Source organism: Leptonychotes weddellii, chromosome 3 (assembly GCF_054177405.1).
Source record: "Leptonychotes weddellii isolate Sample4059 chromosome 3, ASM5417740v2, whole genome shotgun sequence".
In the NCBI taxonomy this organism is placed as follows: domain Eukaryota; kingdom Metazoa; phylum Chordata; class Mammalia; order Carnivora; family Phocidae; genus Leptonychotes; species Leptonychotes weddellii.
Genome location: NC_138371.1, coordinates 123,236,220 through 123,258,815, shown reverse-complemented (window position 1 = coordinate 123,258,815; position 22,596 = coordinate 123,236,220). Strand labels below are relative to the sequence as shown.

At 38.8% G+C, this 22,596-nt stretch overlaps 1 protein-coding gene across 3 annotated transcripts in view; it reads right to left on the bottom strand.

Moving 5' to 3' along the window:
- Positions 1–22,596, bottom strand: part of LOC145720637 (uncharacterized) — a 75,685-nt gene that overhangs the window by 1,999 nt on the left and 51,090 nt on the right. For 2 of the 3 annotated variants that reach the window (XR_014143758.1, XR_014143757.1), the window contains exons 3-5: positions 19,484–19,606; positions 12,755–13,701; positions 582–725 (exon numbers count right to left, since the gene is read on the bottom strand). Coding sequence is in view for 1 of the 3 variants with exons in the window: in XM_081814914.1 (XP_081671040.1) it covers positions 582–725 (144 nt within the window). In the remaining 2 variants the exon portion in view is untranslated. The remainder of the gene's footprint in view (positions 1–581; positions 726–12,754; positions 13,702–19,483; positions 19,607–22,596) is intronic. The other variant, XM_081814914.1, reaches the window with a different exon arrangement.

Genomic DNA, 22,596 nt, shown 5'->3' with positions numbered 1-22,596 from the left:
TCGTACTTGTTTCATGCCTCACCTCCTCTAGGATACCTTCCACAATTTCCCACATATTAAGTGGGAAATATTAAGTGCCCCTGTGTTGCATTTCTAAGATGCCTCCTGAGTGACACATTCAGTAAGGGTACCCAGGGAGGCCCTTAATAGAGGAAATGTTTACAAAATGTGACCAGGGTCAAGAGACAGTAAGGGTCAGTGAAGCTCCCTGAGGATAGTAACACCAGGGCACTGTCACCCCCTCCTAGCACTGGAGCAGCAGAGGGAAGAGGCAGTTACCAAAACCTTGAGAAACCAGTGAAATTATAGGGGAGGACCACTTAACAGAAGCTATGGTTTTAAGTAGAAGAACTCATATAACCTGTGATAACCAGCAGGCAGGAGCCAAGGAATAAATACCCCAGCCTGATGGTCCTCCCTCCCTCTAATCTCTTGCTAGTGTTTCCCTTTAACCAAACACAACCTGGAGCCAGAGGGCAAGAGACCCCCTGACTTAGTCATGGGACTCAAAGCAAGATGGAAAAGGGAAGAGAGTAGAACTGGAAGGGCAAACAGAAAACATCCAACACAACTTCACTCACCATGCTCTCAACTGGACTGTGACTTCCGTGGAGGAAGACCCAGGCCTCTTTGATGTTGGAACTGAAGAGGTGTAAGTTCATCGGCCACATGAAGAACATTAGAGTTTTCTTCCAACCTCCTTTAATACTTTCACTGTTTCTACTCTGCAAAGAAAAAAATGAAAGCCACTGAAATGCAGCTCTGCTCTAGCCTTCACAGGAACACCTTCCAACTGTGCTTCGATGGGTTTGAATATACTGAGGAATTTTTTTAAAGTAGATATGACCCTGTATGGGCCACAGAGTGACCATGTGCTTACACTGCATACTCTGATAAGCATTTCCAAGTCCTAGAAGCCCAAAGGTCGCCCAGCTGGGACTTCTGTCTGATGTCAGAGGAATTCTGGGGACCTCCATACTCTGCCTACCTGCGCCAGTGTGGCCAGAGCTCCAGTGTCAGCCATCGGGGTCACAAACATCCTCACTCCCAACACAGACAAGAAAGGGACTGGGAGTTGCAAGCCTGTTTTCAAGGCAGTTTTTGAAACAGCACATGATGAAAACCTATTACAATAAAATACTGAAATCTTTGATGCCTCAGGAGAAAAATCAAAGGAAATGTTCACCGTTGGCGTATTTGATAGTTACTGGGCTCCTTCTTCAGGCCAGCAGTGTGGACAAGAATCAGGATGAGATCTGAGCTCATCTAATTGCTGAAGGCGTATGCCACACACAAGCTTTACTTGTTCCATTTCAGCTCATTGTCTTTACCACGTCGGCTCTTTTTCCCCTCCAGTTATGCTTAATTTAACCAGAGATTAGAATTCTAAACCCTCTGGGAGTAAGAAAGGAACTCTCCTCCACCATGATGTTTCAGCTAAGGGAGCTGAAGCAAAAGGAATGCTTTTTCTCCCAGGGTCTCCCATAGCTCAAGAAAATTTAATCACATTCTCTCCTTTGGCATCTTCTTAAAAATGCCTTCAGAAGCTTCCCAGAGCTTAGCCCCAAAATCTAATCTGAAGTTTAGACAGGTTTAGTGAAAGGCAGCTTTTGCCTCCACCCCAGGCTGCAATATAATGGGTTTACCAAGCCCCCCGTAGGGGTTTGAGAACATTTCTGTAAGGCAGGCAGCCTCCTTGCAGACGTAGCTTTTCAGACCTGAGGCTCTCTCTTTAGCAATTATTTTGATTTTTTGTAATGACCCACCTGCCTGATGCTAATAATCACTCAGTGTGTGCTCCACCCACATAACATTCTCTCCAATTCAGGAATCTAAGCCTCCTTTATGTTCTAGATGAAAAACTCCCCATTGGTGTGAGTTAAAACCATGCTGATTCACTTCAACAGACATGAATCAAGTGCTTTCCATGTACAAGACATTTGCTAAGCATTTGGGGGAAGGACACAGAAGAATAAAACACAGCCCCTTGCTTCAGAAAATTTACAGATGACGTGTGTTGAGCAAGAGAGGCACGAATACTGTGGAAGAGGTAAGTGCCTAAGAGAGGGGCCAGAAAGAAGTGGTATTTCAGCAGAAGAAGAGAAGTCCCTTCCAGCTGGAGCATCTCATGAGGGGTTTCCCAGGGGAGGGAGAATTTTCTATGGTCCCCAGAAGACTGTGGTCAAATTCCAGGAACAGACACCACTGTAAGCAGAAACTACATTGGCATCATGAACAAATGTCTCCTCTACTAACCTGATTCAGTCATCCATTCGTTCATGCAATAAGCATTCATTACATGCCTACTCTATGCCTGCACTAGGGATATAAAGACAAGAGTAAGTCCTTCTACTACTAGTTCACAGGCTGGTAGGGAAGAAGAGGTAAACAGTAGCTGCTATACTAAGGGATAAGTAGAATCCTAGAAATTCAGCCCATGGTGGCCAAGAGAGATCACCTCTAAGTGGGGAGGGAATTCTTCACAGAGGAAGACATTTGAATTGGGTCTGGAAAAATGAGTATGTGCTTGATAAATAGTCAAAGGGGCAAAGGCATTCCCAACAGAAGGAAACACAAATGCAAAGGCATGGACACAAGAAATGACATGGGCTACCAGGGAACTGCAAGTCATCTAGTCTGGCTAGAATGCAAGCTTCATGAAAGGGAATGGCAAGGAAATGAGGTGAGCGGGTCAGGCATGAACCTAACCCACAAGGTGCTCTTATGATGGCCCAAGAAGTTTGGGTTTTACCTGTGAGATTGGAGCTTTAGGGAATGGTATTAAGGAAAGCAGTAACAGGATCTGATTTGCATTTATAAGAACCCAAGCATCTCTAGAGAGTTTATCCTCTGGGAAGGGAAACATAGGTTAGGAGAGAATTGCATGGGACAGGCAGGAGGTGATGGGGGCCCAAGCTGTGGCACCTGCTGTGAAAATAGACAAAAGAGGGGTGCCTAGGTGGCTCAATCGTTAAGTGTCTGCCTTCGGCTCAGATCATGATCTCAGGGTCCTGGAATCGAGCCCCGCACTGGGCTCTGTGCTCAGCGGGAAGCCTGCTTCTCCCTCTCCCACTCCCACTCCCCCTGCTCGTGTTCCCTCTCTTGCTGTGTCTCTCTCTGTCAAATAAATAAAATCTTTAAAAAAGAAAGAAAATAGACAAAGGAAAGGATGAATTAGCAAGGTGCAAAGATTCTTCAAGAAGGTCAAGTAAAGTGGGCACTCAGAGATGCCTAATGGATTTGGAAATTAAGAGGTCTTTAGTAACCTGAGCTCAAGCAGGCTGGCTTCCCCCCCTTTTTAAAAAGTATTTTTGAGCTTTTTATTAACGTATATAATATGTATACTGAAAAGTACATAAGTTTATAGTGTGAATACATTCACATAACCAGATTAAGAAATAGAGCATTACCAGTACCCCCCAAAACCTCCCCTTGTCCCCTTGCACTTATCCCCCAAGGGTAACCATTAGCCTGACTTCTCAAGCCATACATTATCTTTTCTTTTTTTCAACCTTTTCAAAAATTTTTATTTTCTAATTGAAGTATAATTAACATATATTAGTTTCAGGTGTACAATATACTGATTCAACAATTCTGTACATTAGTCAGTGCTCATCACAGTAAGTGTACTCTTAATTCCCTTTATCTATTTCACCTATCCTCCCACCCACCTCCCCTCTGGCAATGACCAGTTTCTTCTCTGTATTTAAGAGTATGTTCATTTGTCTCTTTTTTCCTTTGTTCATTTTTGTTTTGTTTTGTAAATTCCACATATGAGAGAAATCATGGTATTTGTCTTTCTCTGACTTATTTCACTTAGCATTATACCCTCTAGGTCCATCCATGCTGTTGCAAATGGCAAAAATCTCATTATTTTTATGACCATTTAATAATAATAATTATATATACACACATATATACATATATATACAAGATTTTATATATATATGTACCTACATATACATATATATACACATATATAATTTATTTTAGTCCTCTCTCTTCTGTTTTTGATAACTCTGGCTAAAGATTTATCAATTTTATTGATATTTTCAAAGAATCAGCTCCTGGTTTCATTGATCTGTTTTATTGGGGTTTTTTAGTCTCTATTTCACTTATTTCTGCTCTAATATTTATTATTTCCTTCCTTCTACTGTCTTTGGCCTTTGTTCTCTTTCTAGCTCCTTTAGGGGTAAGTTTTGGTTGTTTATTTGAGATTTTTCTTATTTCCTGAGGTAGGCCTGTATTGCTATAAACTTCCCTCCTAGAATAGCCTTTGCTACATCCCAAAGATTTGTGACTGTTGTGTTTTCATTTTCATCTGTCTCCATGTATTTTTTTTATTTCCTCTTTGATTTCTTGGCTGACCCATTCACTGTTTAGTAGCATATTATTTAGCCTCCACATATTTGTGTTCTTTCCAGATTTTTTTCTTGTGGTTGATTTCTAGTTTTATACTACTGTGGTAGGAAAAGATGCATGATAGGATTTCATTCTATTTGAATTCATTAAGACTTTTCTTGTGGCCTAATATATGATCTATTCTAGAGAATGTTCCATGTGTACTTGAGAAGAATCAACACCACATCAAAAACTAATGATGTATTGCATGGTGACTAACATAACATAATAAAATTAAAAAAAAAACACATTAATGAGAGAGAAGAACCATATGGTCCTCTCAATTGATGAATAAAAAGCATTTGACAAAATACAGCATCCTTTCCTGATTAAAATTCTTCAGAGTATAGGGATAGAGGGAACATTCCTCAAGTTCATAAAATCCATCTATGAAAAACCCACAGCGAATATCATCCTCAATGGGCAAAAGCTGAGAGCCTTTCCCTTAAGATCAGGAACACGTCAAGGATGCCCATTCTCACCACTATTTTCCAACATAGTACTAGAAGTCCTAGCAACAGCAATCAGACAACAAAAAGAAATAAAATGTATTCAAATTAGCAAAAAAGTCAAACTCTCTCTCTTCCCAGATGACATGATACTTTCTGTGGAAAACCCAAAAGACTCCACCCCCAAATTACTAGAACTCATATAGCAATTCAGGAATGTGGCAGGATACAAAATCAATGCACCAAAATCAGTTGCCTCCTTATACACTAACAACACAACTGTAGAAAGAGAAATTAGAGAATTGATTCCATTTACAATGGCACCAAAAACTATAAGATACCGCAGAATAAACCTAACCAAAGAGGTAAAGGATCTATACTCTAGGAACTACAGAACACTCATGAAAGAAATCGAAGACGACACAAAAAGATGGAAAAATATTCCATTCTCATGGATCGGAAGAATAAACATTGTTAAAATGTCTATGCTACCCAGAGCAATCTATACCTTCAATGCCATCCTGATCAAAATTCCAATGGCATTTTTCAAACTGCTGGAACAAACAACCCTAAAATTGGTATGGAATCAGAAAAGACCCCAAATCACCAAGGAAATGTTGAAAAAGAAAAACAAAGCTGGGGGCATCACACTGCCTGTTTTCAAGTTATATTACAAAGCTGTGATCACCAAAACAGCATGGTACTGGCACAGAAACAGACACATAGACCAATGGAACAGAGGAGAGAGCCCAGATATGGACCCTCAACCCTATGGTCAAATAATCTTCGACAAAGCAGGAAAAAATATGCAATGCAAAAAGACAGTCTCTTCAATAAATGGTGCTGGGAAAATTGGATAGCTATATACAGAAGAATGAAATTCCACCATTCTCTTACACCATACACAAAGATAAACTCAAAATGGATGAAAGACCTCAATGTGAGACAGGAATCCATCAAAATCCTAGAGGAGAACATAGGCAGGAACCTCTTAGACATCGGCCACAGCAACTTCTTTCAAGACACGTCTCCAAAGGCAAGGGAAACAGAAGCAAAAATGAACTTTTGGGACTTCATCAAGATAAAAAGCTTCTACACAACAAAGGAAACAGTCAACAAAACAAAGAGGCAACCCACAGAATGGGAGAAGATTTTTGCAAATGACACTACAGACAAAGGGCTGATATCCACGATCTATAAAGAACTTCTCAAACTCAACACCCAGAAAACAAATAATCAAGTCAAAAAATGGGCAGAAGACATGAAAAGACACTTCTCTGAAGATGACATACAAATGGCTAACAGACACATGAAAAAATGTTCATCATCATTAGCATTCAGGGAAATCCAAATCAAAACCACATTGAGATACCACCTTACACCAGTTAGAATGGCAAAAACTGACAAGGCAAGAAACAACAAATGTTGGAGAGGTTGTGGAGAAAGGGGAACCCTCTTATACTGTTGGTGGGAAGGCAAGTTGATACAGCCACTTTGGAAAACAGTGTGGACGTGCCTCAAAAAATTAAAAGTAGAGCTACTCTATGACCCAGCAATTGCACTCCTGGGTATTTACTCCAAAAACACAGATGTAGTGAAAAGAAGGGCCATATGCATCCCCATGTTCATAGCAGCAATGTCCGCAATAGCCAAACTGTGGAAAGAGGCGAGATGCCCTTCAACAGACAAATGGATAAAGAAGATGTGGTCCATATATAAATGGAATATTACTCAGCCATCAGAAAGGATGAATACCCAACTTTTGCATCAACATGGATGGGACTGAAGGAGATTATGCTAAGTGAAATAAGTAAAGCAGAGAAAGTCAATTATCATATGGTCTCACTTACTTGTGGAACATAAGGAATAGCATGGAGGACATCGGGAGAAGGAAGGGAAAAATGAAGGGGGGGAAATCGGAGGGGGAAATGAACCATGAGAGAGTATGGATGCTGGGAAACAAACTGAGGGTTTTAGAGGGGAGGGAGATGGGGGGATGAGTTAGCCCAGTGATGGGTATTAAGGAGGGCACATATTGCATGGAGCACTGGGTGTTATACACAAACAATGAATCATGGAACACTACATCAAAAAGTAATGGTGTACTGTATGGTGACTAACATAAAAAATTAATTTAAAAAATTTATTCAACTGGTCTTGGATGGAATGTTCTGAATATAAGTTAGGTTCATCTAGTTTAATGTGACATTCAAACCACTGTTTCCTTGTTGATTTTCTGTCTGAATGATCTGTCCATTGATGTAAGTGTGATAGTAAACTCCTCTATTACTGTATTACTGTCAATTTCTTCCTTTATATCTGTTAATAGCTGTTCATGTATTTAGGTTCTCTTGTGTTTGGTGCATATATTTTTATAATTGTTATATCATCTTGTTGGATTGTTCCCTTTATCATTACATAGTGTCTCTGTCTCTAATCTGTTTTAAAATCTATTCTGTCTGATATAAGTATTGCTATCCCAGCTTTCTTTTTGCTTCCATTTGCATAATAAATATTTTTCCATCCCTTCACTTTCAATCTACATGTTCTTTAGGTCTGAAGTGAGTCTCTTATAGACAGCATATAAATGGTTCTTGCTTTTTGATCCAGTTACCCTAAGTCTTTTCCTATTTTTGTACTTCGTACATACAAAATCATATAATATGTAACCTTTATTCTACCTTCTTCATTCAGTATTATGTTTTGTGGGTTTTTTTTTTTTTTTTTTACTGAAGTGTAGTTGACACACGATGTTGCCTTAGTTGCAATGTACAACATAGTGATTCAACATATGTATACCTTATGCTATGCTGACCATAAGTGTAGCTACCATCTGTTACCATATAATGCAATTACAATACCATTGAGTATATTCCCTAGGCTGTACCTTTTATCCCCATAACTTACTCATTCCATAACTGGAAGCCTGTACCTCCCACTCCCCTTCACTCATTTTGCCTATTCCCCCAACCCCCTTCCTTCTGGCAACCATCAGTTTGTTCTCCGTATTTATGAGTCTGTTTTTGCTTTTTGTTGGTTTGGTTTTTAGATTCCACATGTAGGTGAAATCATATGGTATTTGTCATTCTCTCTCTGACTTACTTCACTTAGCATATTATCTTCTAGGTCCATCCATGTTGTCACTAATGGCAAAATATCATTTGTTTTTATGAGTTCAAGCAGTTTTGATAAAATTATGAGCAACAGAAGCCCAAGGAATGGCTGGAAGGTGAGGAGGTGGGGGCAATGACAGATCTCTGCTTCAAGGAGGTTGACTATGAAGGGAGCAAAATGGTAATGGGTGATATGCACCTAGGGTTGGAGTGAATGTATGAAGATGAAAGATATTTTAGCATGTCTGTTTTTTGTTTAAGAGAATCTAGTGGAGAGAAAGGTTTAAAAAATAAAGTCAAAACCCTAAGTCCCTAGCTCTATTTAGAAAGAGGAAAGGGATGACTTTAAAACTACACTTCAGCTTTAATAATGTGCATAAAACTCTGGGGCTCTTGTTAAAATGAAGATTCTGATTCAGCAAGTATGGGATGAAATCTAAAATTCTGTATTTCTAACAGGATCCAGGTGATGTCAGTGTTACTAGCCTAAAAATTACATATCAATGAGCAAGACCTTAGCAAGTAGGAGGGCCCCTTCAATATGATAAAGATAAAAATTCTCCCCAAACTAACTTATAAATTCAGAGCAATTCTACTCAGAATCCCAACAGGGTTTTTCATGAAGTTTGATCCTGAAATTCACTTTGAAAGAATAAAAGGCCAAAAATAACCAAGACAATTTGAAGAAAATAAATAACAATGAGTCACTTACTCTTGATACCCTGCCAGATATTAAGATGAACAACAAAGCTATAAAAGTTGAAGTGTGGTGTGGGAACAAGGAGAATCACATAGAACAATAAATAGAATAAAATGTTCTCAGACAAAAGGTCCTCCATGTGGAAAGTGAAAAAATTACATTGTAATTTTATGCCATACAGAAAAGTCAATGCAAGTAGATTAAAGAACAAATTTAATTTTAAAAGCAAAATTAAACTTAAAGAAAATATAGAATATTTTCATGACTCGGTGGGAGGAGGTTTCTTATACAAAATATAAAAAAGTAAAAACTCATTAAAAAAAAGTTGATAAATTAGGCTTCCAGAATATTTAAATCTTCTCTGTGATAGAAAACAGCATACAGTTAAAAGAGAAGCCAAAGTATAGGAAAAGATATTTGAAATACATATAATGGCAATGGATTAGTATATATATATTAACATGTATACTAAATATACATATATTCTACATATTTTATTTATATATATATATATCTCCTACCCCTTACCATATGACAAAAAACCCAATAGGGAAAAAATGTAAAAGAGGAAACTCAAGTAGCCAATATACAACTTTTTAATGAGCATTCTGATTAATAATCAGGAAAATGCAAATTAGTTAAATCAAAACCATGTTATACCAACAGATTGGGGGGAAAACCGTTAATAATAACAGCTGACAAGGTTTTGGGGAAAAGTACAGTACCAGTATATGTGAAGATCAAATTTAACCTAGTAAATTTAAATAGGTGCATCCCCTACTCTCCAGCCATTCCACTTCTACGATTATACCCTACAGAGATTCTTGCACATGAGCCCAAAGAGACATCAAAATCTTTTTTGCTTCAATGTTTATATTAAAAACAAAGTGGGCATAAACTATCTATTACCTAGTAGGACAATAAATAAACTATAATTTATTCATACAATAAAACGTAAATGAATCAATTAGATCTGTTTCATCTTGAATCTGTCTGAAAAACAACAAAATCGGGAAAAAAACAATGTTCAAAATTATACATAAATGAATTTTTCGTATCAATGTTATGTCACCAAAATGTGTGAGTGATCTATACCAACTTCTAAACAGTCATTTCTTCTGGAGAGAAAAGGGAAATGTATCCATCAAGTCCCCACCAGAAAGACAAAAGTGTAACAGTTGTTATAACAAAGAGAATTTAATATAGGAAATTAAACAGGTATTGGGAAATGGATTCAGAAAACAAGAAGTGAACCCTGAGATAACACAGAAATTGTGGGGTTTTTTTGTTTTTTTGCTTTTTGATGAGAGAATTTAAGTATTTTGTATGTTTCAGACTACTGGAAAGTTTTTGCAACAAGCAGATATAATATTTAGAAGAAAAATAATAATATATTATCACACTTAAAAAAAAACAAAACCGTGAAAACCCTACTACAGTCAAAGCCTTCTGGTTTGGATTAGAAATGGACTGGCTAATATATATTTGTTTATTTTTATATATGTAAATAAACAACACCCACAGTCATTACCTCAAAGGAAGACAACACATGTAGTTGGGGTGAAAGAAAAGCGAACCACTCACTGATTTCCTGCTGCATCCTGGTGACCATGATACCTTCAAATGCACGGTATCACAGATTGATAGAGATAGCCTGATTTTTCCAAAGCCAGATATACATAGGCAGTCAATCTTTTTCCTATAAGGCCAGACATTTAGCTGTGTTTCTTGTGTGTGTGTGTGTGTGTGTGTGCGTGTGTGTGTAAAAGACAGTAAATTTTACTTTTTAATCTTACTTTACATTTTTTATATTTATTTTTTAATTTAAATTCAATTAATTAACATATGATGTATTATGAGAGGTAGAAGTCAGTGACTCATCAGTCTTATTAATACCCAGTGCACAGGTAATACAGAAATTGTAATGGCAGGAAACTCCTCCTGCTGTTCCTGGGGTGAGGGAGTGAAGGAAGAGATGGGTTATTAGAACTCAGAGATTTACAAGTGAGGTCCTGCAGGTCTAGAACCCGGATCTCCGGGGAGATACACTGTTCAGCTGGTGCTGATACTTCAGAGACTCAGACTTAAGGGAAAGGGTGCTGATTAACTGGTGCTGATGTCTCTGAGGTGGCATGAAAGGTCCAGGAACCAGCACACTGAAGCCAACTGCTGCTAGGACCAATTGCAGCGGCATGACTGAGATGACACTGACAGGAAAAGCACATCCCTCTTCCCTCCTCTGGCCTTCCCATCTCCCTCTTCCACCCACAATTGAAAGAAGGTAGGAGGGATCCACTGACAAAGGAGAGGGATGTCAACAAAGTCCTAGCCCTCGCATGACAGCAGAGTACAGAGTTATGGGCTTGGAGCTGGGGGGCAAAACTTTATCAACTAGCACAGAGGGGTACAGTTTGGGGGAGTGGGGCTTTCACTGTAACCCGTTAAGAGATAAATCTGAGGGGCGCCTGGGTGGCTCAGTTGGTTAAGCATCTGCCTTCTGCTCAGGTCATGATCCCAGGGTCCTGGGATCGAGCCCCGCACTGGGCTCCGTGCTCAGCGGGAAGCCTGCTTCTCCCTCTCCCGCTCCCCCTGCTTGTGTTCCCTCTCTCATTGTGTCTCTCTCTGTCAAATAAATAAATAAATAAAATCTTTAAAAAAAAAAAAAGGAGATAAATCTGAAGCAAATAGGACATATGTTAAATTTGGGTGATGGGTATACAGATGCCTATACTTTGGTGTATATTTAAAACATCATAATTAGTTTCTAATGAAATTAAAGCGTGGACCCCAAATTGACAATTAGCCAAGTGCCTGTGACAAAGGCGTAGCCGAAGAGGAGGGAAGGCAGAAGGTGCCAGCTTCCTTTCATGGGGTCTAGACTAGATGGCAGGATGGACATAGGAAAGGATCAATGAAGTGGAAAGGAAAATAAAAAAGAGGAACTGAGGGAATTAAAGGCTTTCTTGGCATACAGAACATATTTTGTATGAGTATGGAAGTAAGAAATCAGGAAGGACATGAAAGTATGGTTGGGGTGTCAATATTGACATTTAAGACATCAGAGATTGGTCAGTTCCAGTGCTCCCACTTTTCCAGCTTTGGAAGTGGCTTGTCTCCAACACATCATTAACTGGAATATGCTATGCATGCTTATTTTATGAGGCACTAAGAAAGAAAAAAAATGAAGATAATTAAGCTGTAACATGATATATTCTTATCACAACTTATCAAAAAACCCTTTTAGATTTTAGATGCAGATTTCTTTCATATATCACCCCTGCACATTTAAAAGGAAAATGTATATATATAATAAGTTGTTTCAGGCATTCCCCAAACTTTTTCACATTGAATCCAGCTCTGTTCAAATCACTTTTTGACTCAAAGTCATTGATGTTCATGTTTTCCTGCACGTTACTGTCCATCTTACTAAGAGCAACACTTATCTCTCCATCTTTCTTTCAAGCCCTTTACCACCCAAACTATCAATTTTAGTACTAACACTTTATTTTACCAGAAAGTTCCCAGACAACAGCCAGGATCCATATTCCTTCCACAAATTGCCTTTAAATGGTTTGTGGCTAGAGATGTTGAAGGGTTGTAGATGTCCAGTCATACCTCTCAAAAATAATAACCAAGTCCCTAAACTTTATGTGAGCTTATTATTTAATTATTTGAACATATATCCAAATTACATTAAGAATCAACATTTTTGGTGCACAGCTCCAGGTGGTCTATATCAGATTACTTTAAGCCAGTCTTCTATCAATTCAACCATCATCCACCCACTTTTTTTAATTTTTGAAGAATATCTCATTCTTAATTTTTATGGACTAAATTAAATATGGTAACAACTTCTGGCCTCTGAAATTTTGCTTATTATTACAGTGATATGATGCTTTTCTGTACCCACGATCAAGTTCTTTATCTCTTTCATACCTTTTTTTAAAAATTTTTTATTAACATATAATGTATTATTTGTTTCAGGATCTCTTATACCTTTAACATAAAAATTTCTAAACATGCCAAAATTACTGAGCTTATCAGCATTTCTCATTCAATTTAATTTATATTTTTTCCCAAGATTGACTTACATGTTGCTGACAATCTGCTTCCATTCCAAGTTAGCAAGAAGTTTCTGACAAACTGATGTTTAGTGGTTCGATGCCTTAAACATAATCCTCTTCACGCAGCTTCTTGTAGCTTTACAAGTTCTTTTCATATATTCTGAGAACTTTGACAATTTTTCCATCTTGAATTGCATATCTAGGCATGGGGTCAACAATCCTTGTATATATATATGTCTCAGCAATAAAACATAACAGTTTCATCTACTTATGATACTCTTGGCTCTTGCTTTTCAAGTGAATATGGAATTTTATCATGACTCCAGCTAAAAATATCTGCTTCAATAATACTAAATGCACATGCTGCTCTGTTTCCATATCTATTTGGAGTCATAATTTATCACTTTAATGCCAAATATCAGCATAATATTAAGATATTTAAAATAACAATGAAACCAACACTGTACATAACTGAATTGCAGTAACAATAATATGTAAATAGCTATGGCCCAGGTTTTTCATGCAATGACAGGGAGTGACAACTGCATCACAGTTCCTGCCTGGCTCATGACAATGGTAAAACACCATCCATTTTAAGATTCATTCCAGTTTTTGAAATGTAAAAATGTACATTTGAGAACCAATGAAGTATGGGAAAGGAGTTGAGAAGAGAAGGAATTTTGGACTTAGAGTGTTAGTAAGTCTCCACAAGGATATTGAAGTAGTCTTGGATAATGGTCAATCTTGAGATGGAGAGGCCACTTACCCATTTATACACCCATCTCCTCATTTCCACTTGTCCTTTCCTGTAAACACAGCGGTAATTCAAATACTAATGCCATTTGTTGCATGATTCCTATGTGTCAGACATTGTTCAAAGTGTCATATATGCATGAATTCTCACAGCTCATGTTTAGGCTTTACAAGAACTCAGTGAGGTTGGCACCATTATCATCCTCATTTTTCTGAGAAAACTGAAGAACAGTGAGGTTAAGTAACTTGCCTACAATAATAAGTAGCAGAATCTGGATTTAAATTCAGGCAGTCTGAATCCAAATCCATAATTTCACCATTATGCTTCTCTATTCATACCTTCCCATTTTTCCCAGCAGGATCAGGGTATCTTCTAGAAGTGACTTATGCCCCTCCAGACACTTTATTATTGGCACCCATCTTCTTTTTTTTTTTTTTTTTTTTTTTGATTTTATTTATTTATTTGAGACAGAATGAGATAGAGAGAGAGAGCGAGCATGAGAGGGGGGAGGGTCAGAGGGAGAAGCAGACTCCCTGCCGAGCAGGGAGCCCAATGCGGGACTCGATCCTGGGACTCCAGGATCATGACCTGAGCCGAAGGCAGTCGCTTAACCAACTGAGCCGCCCAGGCGCCCTTGGCACCCATCTTCTATCCCTTCCTCTGTCATGCCTACCTCTGGTCTCATAAATGCAAGGAATGACAAAAACAATAAAAGCTAATATTATAATAGTATGTACTTTACAAATTATAAAACACATACATCATATAACTTAACCCTCACAACAGTTCTGTCAAAAGCTATGATTTCCTCAATCTTATAAATAAAGATATAGATGTTGTATTAAGGATGGGGGGTGGGAAGGATGGGGTGGCTGGGTGATAGACATTGGGCAGGGTATGTGCTATGGTGAGCACTGTGGATTGTATAAGACTGTTGAATCACAGACCTGTACCTCTGAAACAAATAATACATTATATGTTAAAAAAAAAAAAAGATAGAAGGGGGGGAAATCGGAGGGGGAGATGAACCATGAGAGACTATGGACTCTGAGAAACAAACTGAGGATTCTAGAGGGGAGGAGGGTGGGGGAATCGGTTAGCTGGTGACAGGTATTAAAGAGGGCACGTACTGCATGGAGCACTGGGTGTTATACGCAAACAATGAATCATGGAACACTACATCAAAAACTAATGATGTGATGTGTGGTGATTAACATAACATAATAAAATAAAATTTAAAAAAATAGCAAAACAAAACAAAACAAAAAGAATAAGCAGCTATAATAAAGAGACGAAAAATGCAGTGGATGAAATAGACATTTGTTCCTCTCATACTTTATAGTATGGAGCTTGGAGGTGTAAGCTGGCAGGTCAGCTGTGTTTTGTAAAGACATCTTTGGATCCAGGTTCCCCTATCTTGTTGGTCTGCCATCCCCTAGGGGTGTTGTCTTCATCTGCACCATTTAAAAAGTCATCCCTAGGTCCAGGACCCAGCTCCCCAAAAGAAGGGGAATGAGGAGAAAGAATCCATGGTAGGCAATTTCCTCACACACCACCTCTCCTTATATTCCATTGGAGAGAACTTGGTCATGAGACCATGCCTACCTATGAAGGAGGCTGAGAAATGTGGTCTCTCACTGGGCAACCAGGTGCCCATGAGGAAGGAAAGAATAGATTTTGGAGGACAGCTGATGCTCAGAAAGACTACATGAATTTCCTAAGGGCACTTAGCTAATGAGTCAGAACCCAAACCTAGCCTTCCAACTCCAGAACTAGGGTTGATTTTCCTGTACCAGAACATCTTCATGATGAAAATGTCAGAGACTCCTTAAATAGCGTTCCTAGGCAAATAACTAAATTTAGAGAGACTAAAGCCAATCCTGTTTAGATTAAGGAAAGATGAGCAGCCTGGGAAACATGTCCACTCAAGATGGGCAACAACAGGCCCTGATGATCAGTTTTTCTCAGATGGGTCCCAGGAAAGACAACAAGTGACACAGTCACCTCCAAATCATATAGGGGTTAATTACACTATCATTGACTTATCCAGATCCTTTTCTTTTTTACACCATTTGGAATGCCAACTTTTCTGTCATTTCTGTTTTCTCTGCACGTCTGTAGCTCTTGTAAAAATTTGCTAGTAGATGGGACTGAAAAGGAACAACTTAACTGAACAGCTGTTAGTCAGCAAGACGCAGCACCTGAGAACAACACTGTGACATTTTTAGAGAGGGAGATACGGAGGTGAAATGAGAGAGAAGACTCTGGAGCCCTCAGGCTAGCATTAAATGAAAAAAGATTTGAGGTACACTAAGACCATGTAAATATTTAATGGTGGTTAACATATGGAGGCCAGTAAGGACTAGGTAGAATGCACTGAAATACGTCCAGTGAGAACTCTGCAGAGGGAAAAGCATGATGAATGTATTATCATTAATATGACCCTTCATCTTTACTCTTAACTGGGTCCTGACCCTTTTGGATCACCACAGCTGCTCTGCCCCAAGCTTGCTCACTTGTGCTCTTTCTCTCTGGACTTCAATTCCCTGGCTCCCAGACATGACTGCAAATGACCCCTGCCATCACGGCATGAAATTCCAAAGAAAAAAATGTCACCAGTCCCGACATGTCATTTCATCCAAAAACAGAGCAGTTTTGCATGTATATGGCATTTTGCATGGTACAAAGTTTACATGGTGTTCAGTGCACCACTGGCCAGGTGTCTTGCACAGACATAACCCTCTCCCTTCCAGGGGTCACCTCCACTTCAGGGTCTCTTCAAGGTCAGGAATAAGAACTTAGTGACTAATACCATTCCATCCAATCTACAAATGGAAAAACAGAGGCCCACAGTGGCAGAATAGCTGGACTTAACTCAGAGTAGACAGCCTAGCACAGTGCTTCTCAAATTCTTATGTGCACATGAGTTAGCTGAGATTCTGGATTCTGCACTTCTAACAGTCTCCTAGGGTTTGCTGCCCTGATCCTTATTCTTCATATTATTACCCCTCCATTGTACGTACTTCTCAGTCTGTTGAATGGATTCATAGAACTTGTATTTCAATTCTGTGATCAAATATGCTTTATAAATATGAAATGACATGTGAAATCATTCTAGAGTTAGGAATATAGTACTTTTTAAATGTTCAGTTAGCCAGCCTATAGTACATCATTAGTTTTTGATGTAATGTTCAACAATTCATTAGTTGCGTAAAACACCCAGTGCTCATCACAACACGTGCCCTCCTTATTACCTATCACCCAGCTACCCCATCGCCCCACCCACCTCCCTTCTGTAACCCTGTTTGTTTCCCAGAGTCCAGAGTCTTGTACTTACATTCTGGTGTTAAGAATCCAAAGCATTCCATTCACCATGGCTTTCTTCAACCATTAAGTGAGTTTTATAAAGATGTTTATGTCTAGGCCTAACATACACTCTGATAACCTGAAGCTAATTTCTTTTGCCTTCATTTTCCTTAGGAAACTCTTACTCATATCAGTGAAAGTTTATTTTTAAATATGGGGGGAGGGGAATAGAAGAAAATTCTCCTTTGGGATTAATATTCCATTTTACAGTTTTGAGTTAAGCTATATTTAGTCATGCTGATAATTTGCCGTAAGAACGTTATTTCCCCCAATTGCTCCAGACAACTTACAGCTCATAAGTTCCCTACCTTCCATTCAGTACGCTGTTGTCACTTTGATCCCCTAAAGTGCAAGGACATTTTTCAATGTCCATTATGAAGCAGCTGGGAGATCCCAACAGTTCTTCTAATAAGAGCCTAAAGGTGACTGATTTCATAAAAAATGGGATGCTTATGACAGAATTGTAAGTCTGGCTTTTCAAAACACCTGCAGGTAATTCACAAATGGTCTCACTGAAAAGCGACATATTTGTTAAAGGAAATTGTCCTGAAAATGAGACACAATACCTTTCCCCCCGACCCCTCTATCTCAAGGGGGGGGGTTAAAACAACAGTAACGGAAAGATATTTTTTCATCATCAATTGAGATAATTATTCCTGACACTGTATCCTATATTCATTTTCACTACCCAATGAGAATTAACTTTTCACCACTAGAAATACATTTTATAATGTCCCTTGGTTTCTTTAAAATTGAAAGCTTTTTTCCAAGCAATTTAATCAATAGATTGTGTTTGTTCTACTCAATTTCAACTCTATTTCCATTTCTTATAATTTCTTAAGTCATATCACCTATTATTGGAATATATTTTACTAACTTTCTTGCAGTGACATGGACATTTCTTTATCCTTTAGCATAATGACATATGATTAAATGTGGGCTCTATCTGAGCAACTACATGAGCAAAAAGATATTGTTTAGACACTGGGTAAGTAAAGATTGTTAATGACAACTGACTCCCAACAGCCAATCTTCTGACTATTTCAGTCACCCATTCATTCATTAAACATTTTTGAATGTCTATCATGTATTTGACACTGTGAAAGTCACTTGGGATCCAAAGATAAATGGGGCATGATTTCTACTGTTAAGATGCTCAAGGCCTATTAGAGATTAAGACTATTAAGGACAATTGTCCTTCAGTGTGATAAGTGCTACTGCAGAAGAATGCAGTGTTTCTGTGGGAACACACTGGACGAGCATCTAACTAGCAAGATCAAGGAAGTATTATATAAAAGACACTTGACCTTGATTAGTAGGATTTAGCCATTCTTAGAGGGGGAGAAGAGGAAATGGGCATACCTGACCTGGGCAATAGCACCTGCAAAGGTCAAGAATTTACAGAGGCAATATACATGAACTTCAAGTGCATCTGAATGGTTGGGAATAGAAAGTAAGAAAGAAAAGTGAAAAGAGATGTGTCTGGAGAAGCATCAGAAAGGGGATGGAGAAAAGACTCAGTCCCAGTCTTGCCAACTCCAAACACTGGTGTTTCCACCATACTAAGCTGTTCAGAGTAAGTATTTGAAAAGCCATACATATCATACATGCTGGAGGAGGCTGGAGGAGGCAGAAGTCACTGTAGGTTGATTCAATCATGGAAGACTCCGTGGAGTAAGAAGAAATTGCACTGCATCTTGTTCATGTTGAACAGCTGGGCAGTGTCATGGTACGTGTGTTCCTGTATCATTTGTCCCTTTCCCCCTGGATCATGTCCAATAGCATATAATAGGCTCAAGTGCTTACCATCTTTAGAAAATCTTCCTTGACCCCACATCCCACACCTCCTCCCACTCTACCTTATCTCTCTGCTGCTCTTCCTGTGTAATTTTTTGAAGGGTCTTTTACATCAGATAGTCCCCAGTCCTTACCTCTAGTTCTATCCTCAACCAGTCTAGTCTGGCTTCGCACCATCAACTTTAGGAAACATCTCTGGTCAAGGTCATTGATGCTGCCATGGTTACCCCACTAGTCAATAGCATTGGAAATACTGACCATTCCTTCCTTCTTGAATAACTCTTCTCTCTTGGCTCCTTTGACCTCATCCTCTCCTGGTTTTCCTTCTAGTTTCCATTCTAATCTGTCAAACACTTTCCTACCCACTCCCTAAATGTTGAGAAACCTAAGGCTCATTTCTCCATTCTCTACTCTCTCTCCATAGATAATCTCAACAATCCTTCTGGAGTTAAATGTAAGTGTTAGGCTATTGACTCTGAAACTTTTACCTCTAGTCTACACCTCTCTGAAATCAGAGGCAATGTCTAAATTCTTACTTGACATCTTCACCTGGATATCCCCTAGGCAACTCAGATTAATATCCCCAAAGCAGAATTCATCATCTCTCCATTTGCCCTCTACCCCCAGCCTTACCTATCCCATTAGCTGTTCACCCAGGAAACTCATGGAGAGTAAGAAGGAACAAATGAAGACAGAAAGCAGCCAGTTTATAGAGGACCAATGATGGAAAAGATAAGATTCAGATTAAAGATGGTATATTAGATAGACTATCAATAGCTGCTATAACAAAGAAGCCCTAAAATTCTAGCGACTTAACACAAGAGAAGTTTATTTCATACTCATGGCACTGTCCAAGTGTTTGTCAACTGTTTTTACATGTTAATTCAAGATACAGTCACCCTCTGTTCTGTGGCTCCATCATCCCCTTGGGCCTTGGAGTTCTTTGAATCTCAGCAGAGGTCCTGAGAAGAAAGGGCAAAGAATGCACGATCATTTCTTAAAAACCAAGCTAAGAAGAGAAGCATATAACTTCTGCTCGTGTTCTATTTGGGGAAAACTAGTCATACAATCCTACCTTGATTCAAGGGGCCTGGGAAGTGTAGTCTCTAGCTGGACACTTGCCCACTGTGGAAAGGGGAGCACAAATATGTGGTTGACAGCTAGTTCTCTCTGCTATAGCCAGCTAAACCAAGGAACCCAGGATTGGGGCTTATCTGAGGAAAATTAAAAATCTGAGGAGAAATTACAAATATAAAGAAAAATAATTTTTCATGTGAAGAAAGAAAAGAGTACTATGAGAGGATAAAAAAGAGAAATAAGATGTTAAAGTACAATATTTTTATGAGGGGATTTCTTATACCTTCCCTTGTCAGCTAACCTGAAGCTCCTGCTCTCTGGACTCCTGCAAGCTGTATTTTTTGGGATATGAAAAAGGACAATCTCTCCATGAGACTGCCATGGGAGAAAAACTGAAAACTGGATTTCTCCTAGCTCCTGCGGTGTTTTTAAATGAATGTACACACAAATATGTTCTGACAGTTGCAAGAAAAGGATAAATAATAAAGTAGATCCAGAAAAAGATACTGTCACCTAATTGTTCTTTGCCACTTTATGTTCCCTTGGGTGTCTGTTACAAATGAAGTTTTTAGTAAATGTAGTTTTCAAGGTAGCCTGACATCTTACCTAGGGATTTGGCAGCTTTGTGTAATGAGCTGCCAGAGAATAGGATGGCAGGTAATGAAAAATTGGTGCTCTAAACTCCTTTCCACCTCTTCAAATTTATGTTCTTACTATGCCGAAATGGGTCATGAACAAGAAGAGAACTTTATTCAAGTGTCGTGACAGATCAGCTGACAAAGTATATCCCTGGGTTGGAGGGGATAGGAAATCATGAAGTCATGACAAGGCATGGATCATAGAGGGAACATCAGGGTCACAGACAATGACCAGGTTGGCAGCCACAAGCCCTTCTGTTTCTGAGAAGTTTGGCTTTCCCACAGAATCAATGACCTGGGACACTGGCCACACCAGAATAAAGAACATAGACTGGAGAGGAATGGGTGGTGTCATGTCAGGTGGAGATCAGTAGAATCCCAAACTACAAAATGTAAGGATCTAAATCTTCCTTGGAACAAATATGCAGGGGGTAATTCAGCTCTAATGTGATGCTCTGTGACTGGTTAGAAATGAAAAAAAAAAAAAGCTGTTGACACTTTTCCATAAGTTGGGGTGCTTGTGGGACATGTTCTCACCCACTTAGTTGCCAAAAAGACTCCCAACTAGGTTGCCAATGAAACAACCTAGAAATCAAAGGCATGACTTAAATTATTAAAACCTACTAATCCAAAAAGGAGAAACTCTGATAGTTTGGATAGGTTTCCACTGACACTGGCAATAATTATCTCAGGGTAAGTGAAGAATTAAAATCTTTTTCCATGTTGTTTATGAGCTGTGACACCAGGTTCATGTCACTGTATTCATTATTAGTTTAGACCCAGAACTTTTTATTGCACAGTAAATTCTGTAGCTTCATGCTTTCAGTTTATCAATGTATATATGTATGATTTATAATGTGTATTACACTCACACATAACAAATGTGTTAATGATCCCCTCCCCCCCACAAATAATCTATGTTCTATTCCACTGCAGTGTCAGAAGATGGCATAAGAATAATCTCTTGGTAGGAAAATCTGACATTTTACTAATATTCAGTGCTACTGGCAGCTTGTTATTTAAATATGGTCATGAACGTAGAACGGAAAGCTTTTGCACAGAAGGCCACCCTATTCAAAGGCTATTTCCCAGGAATCTAGAGAGCATTTACATGGGGCCTGGGTAGTCAGTCTTTAACTAAAATGAGTTAAAGGATGATGTCTACAGCCAAACACCCTTGCTTAGGCCAAGTAGAAAACTTGGTATATTAGATAGATGGTGTGATCTGGTATCTTCCCAAGTCCCACCTACTTAAAATTACCTGCCTCACTGGTCTAATAATCTCTGCCCTTCCCAACTACTCAGTCAAAAACCATCACCTTAGAGTCATTCTTCTGTTTAGACAGCAAATATACAGCCAATATCTCCAGAGGAAGAGGGAAATGGAAGTCCAAACCCAAAGAAGTCACTTTGGTTGTTGACAGAGAAGACACAGAACCACCAAACATGTGTCATGGACCAAAGCAAATCCTCATAAGACTCATCATGCAATAATGGGTGAACAAGAGGTTCTCCTTTCACAAGGTAAGGAAGGCAGGAAAAGTGGCATGAAATTTAAGGAATCCTTACCTTTTAGGTCTTCTCTCTTAGAAAAACAATGGGACCTGACATGAAGTGGAAATTAACTAACTTTACTAAAAACAAAGGGCACCCATTCCTATAGCATCCAATTCCTCCCCCTGACAGTCCCCTCCTCCTTTTCCTATCCTTACCCCCAGATCCTCAACCTACTCTCATTTCTATCCAGCAACTTCAACATATACTAACTGTAGAAAAGAAAAAGATCATAAATAGTAGAAACTGCCAATATCCATTCATCCTTTTCTTCTCACATAGAGAATCCCAGCGAGAAATATTCATCTCCCCAGACCCTATTTCACTGAAGAACACCATGGAACTTAGTTCTGAATGATAAGAGAAGAGTAAGGAAGCTCTTGTTTTCCTGATAAAAAGGATTTGTTGGCATAACCCTTCTACTCCTTTCTTTCCCCCTTTCTGCTAGAATGGAGGCACAAAGATGTATTTGGGCAAAAAGTCAATAGAACTTTGCTATTGTCAAGAGTAGGAAAACCATGGCCTAGGGGTAGTAGTGGAAGGCTGGAAGGTGCCTTGGTTTTTAAAGTTTCCCTTGAGGACCCAGCTTAGACTGCAGACTAATTGTTCTAATCTTCAGACTAATTGTTATATAAAAACAATAAAGCCCTTTTGATTAAGATATTATACCTGTTTATGCCACT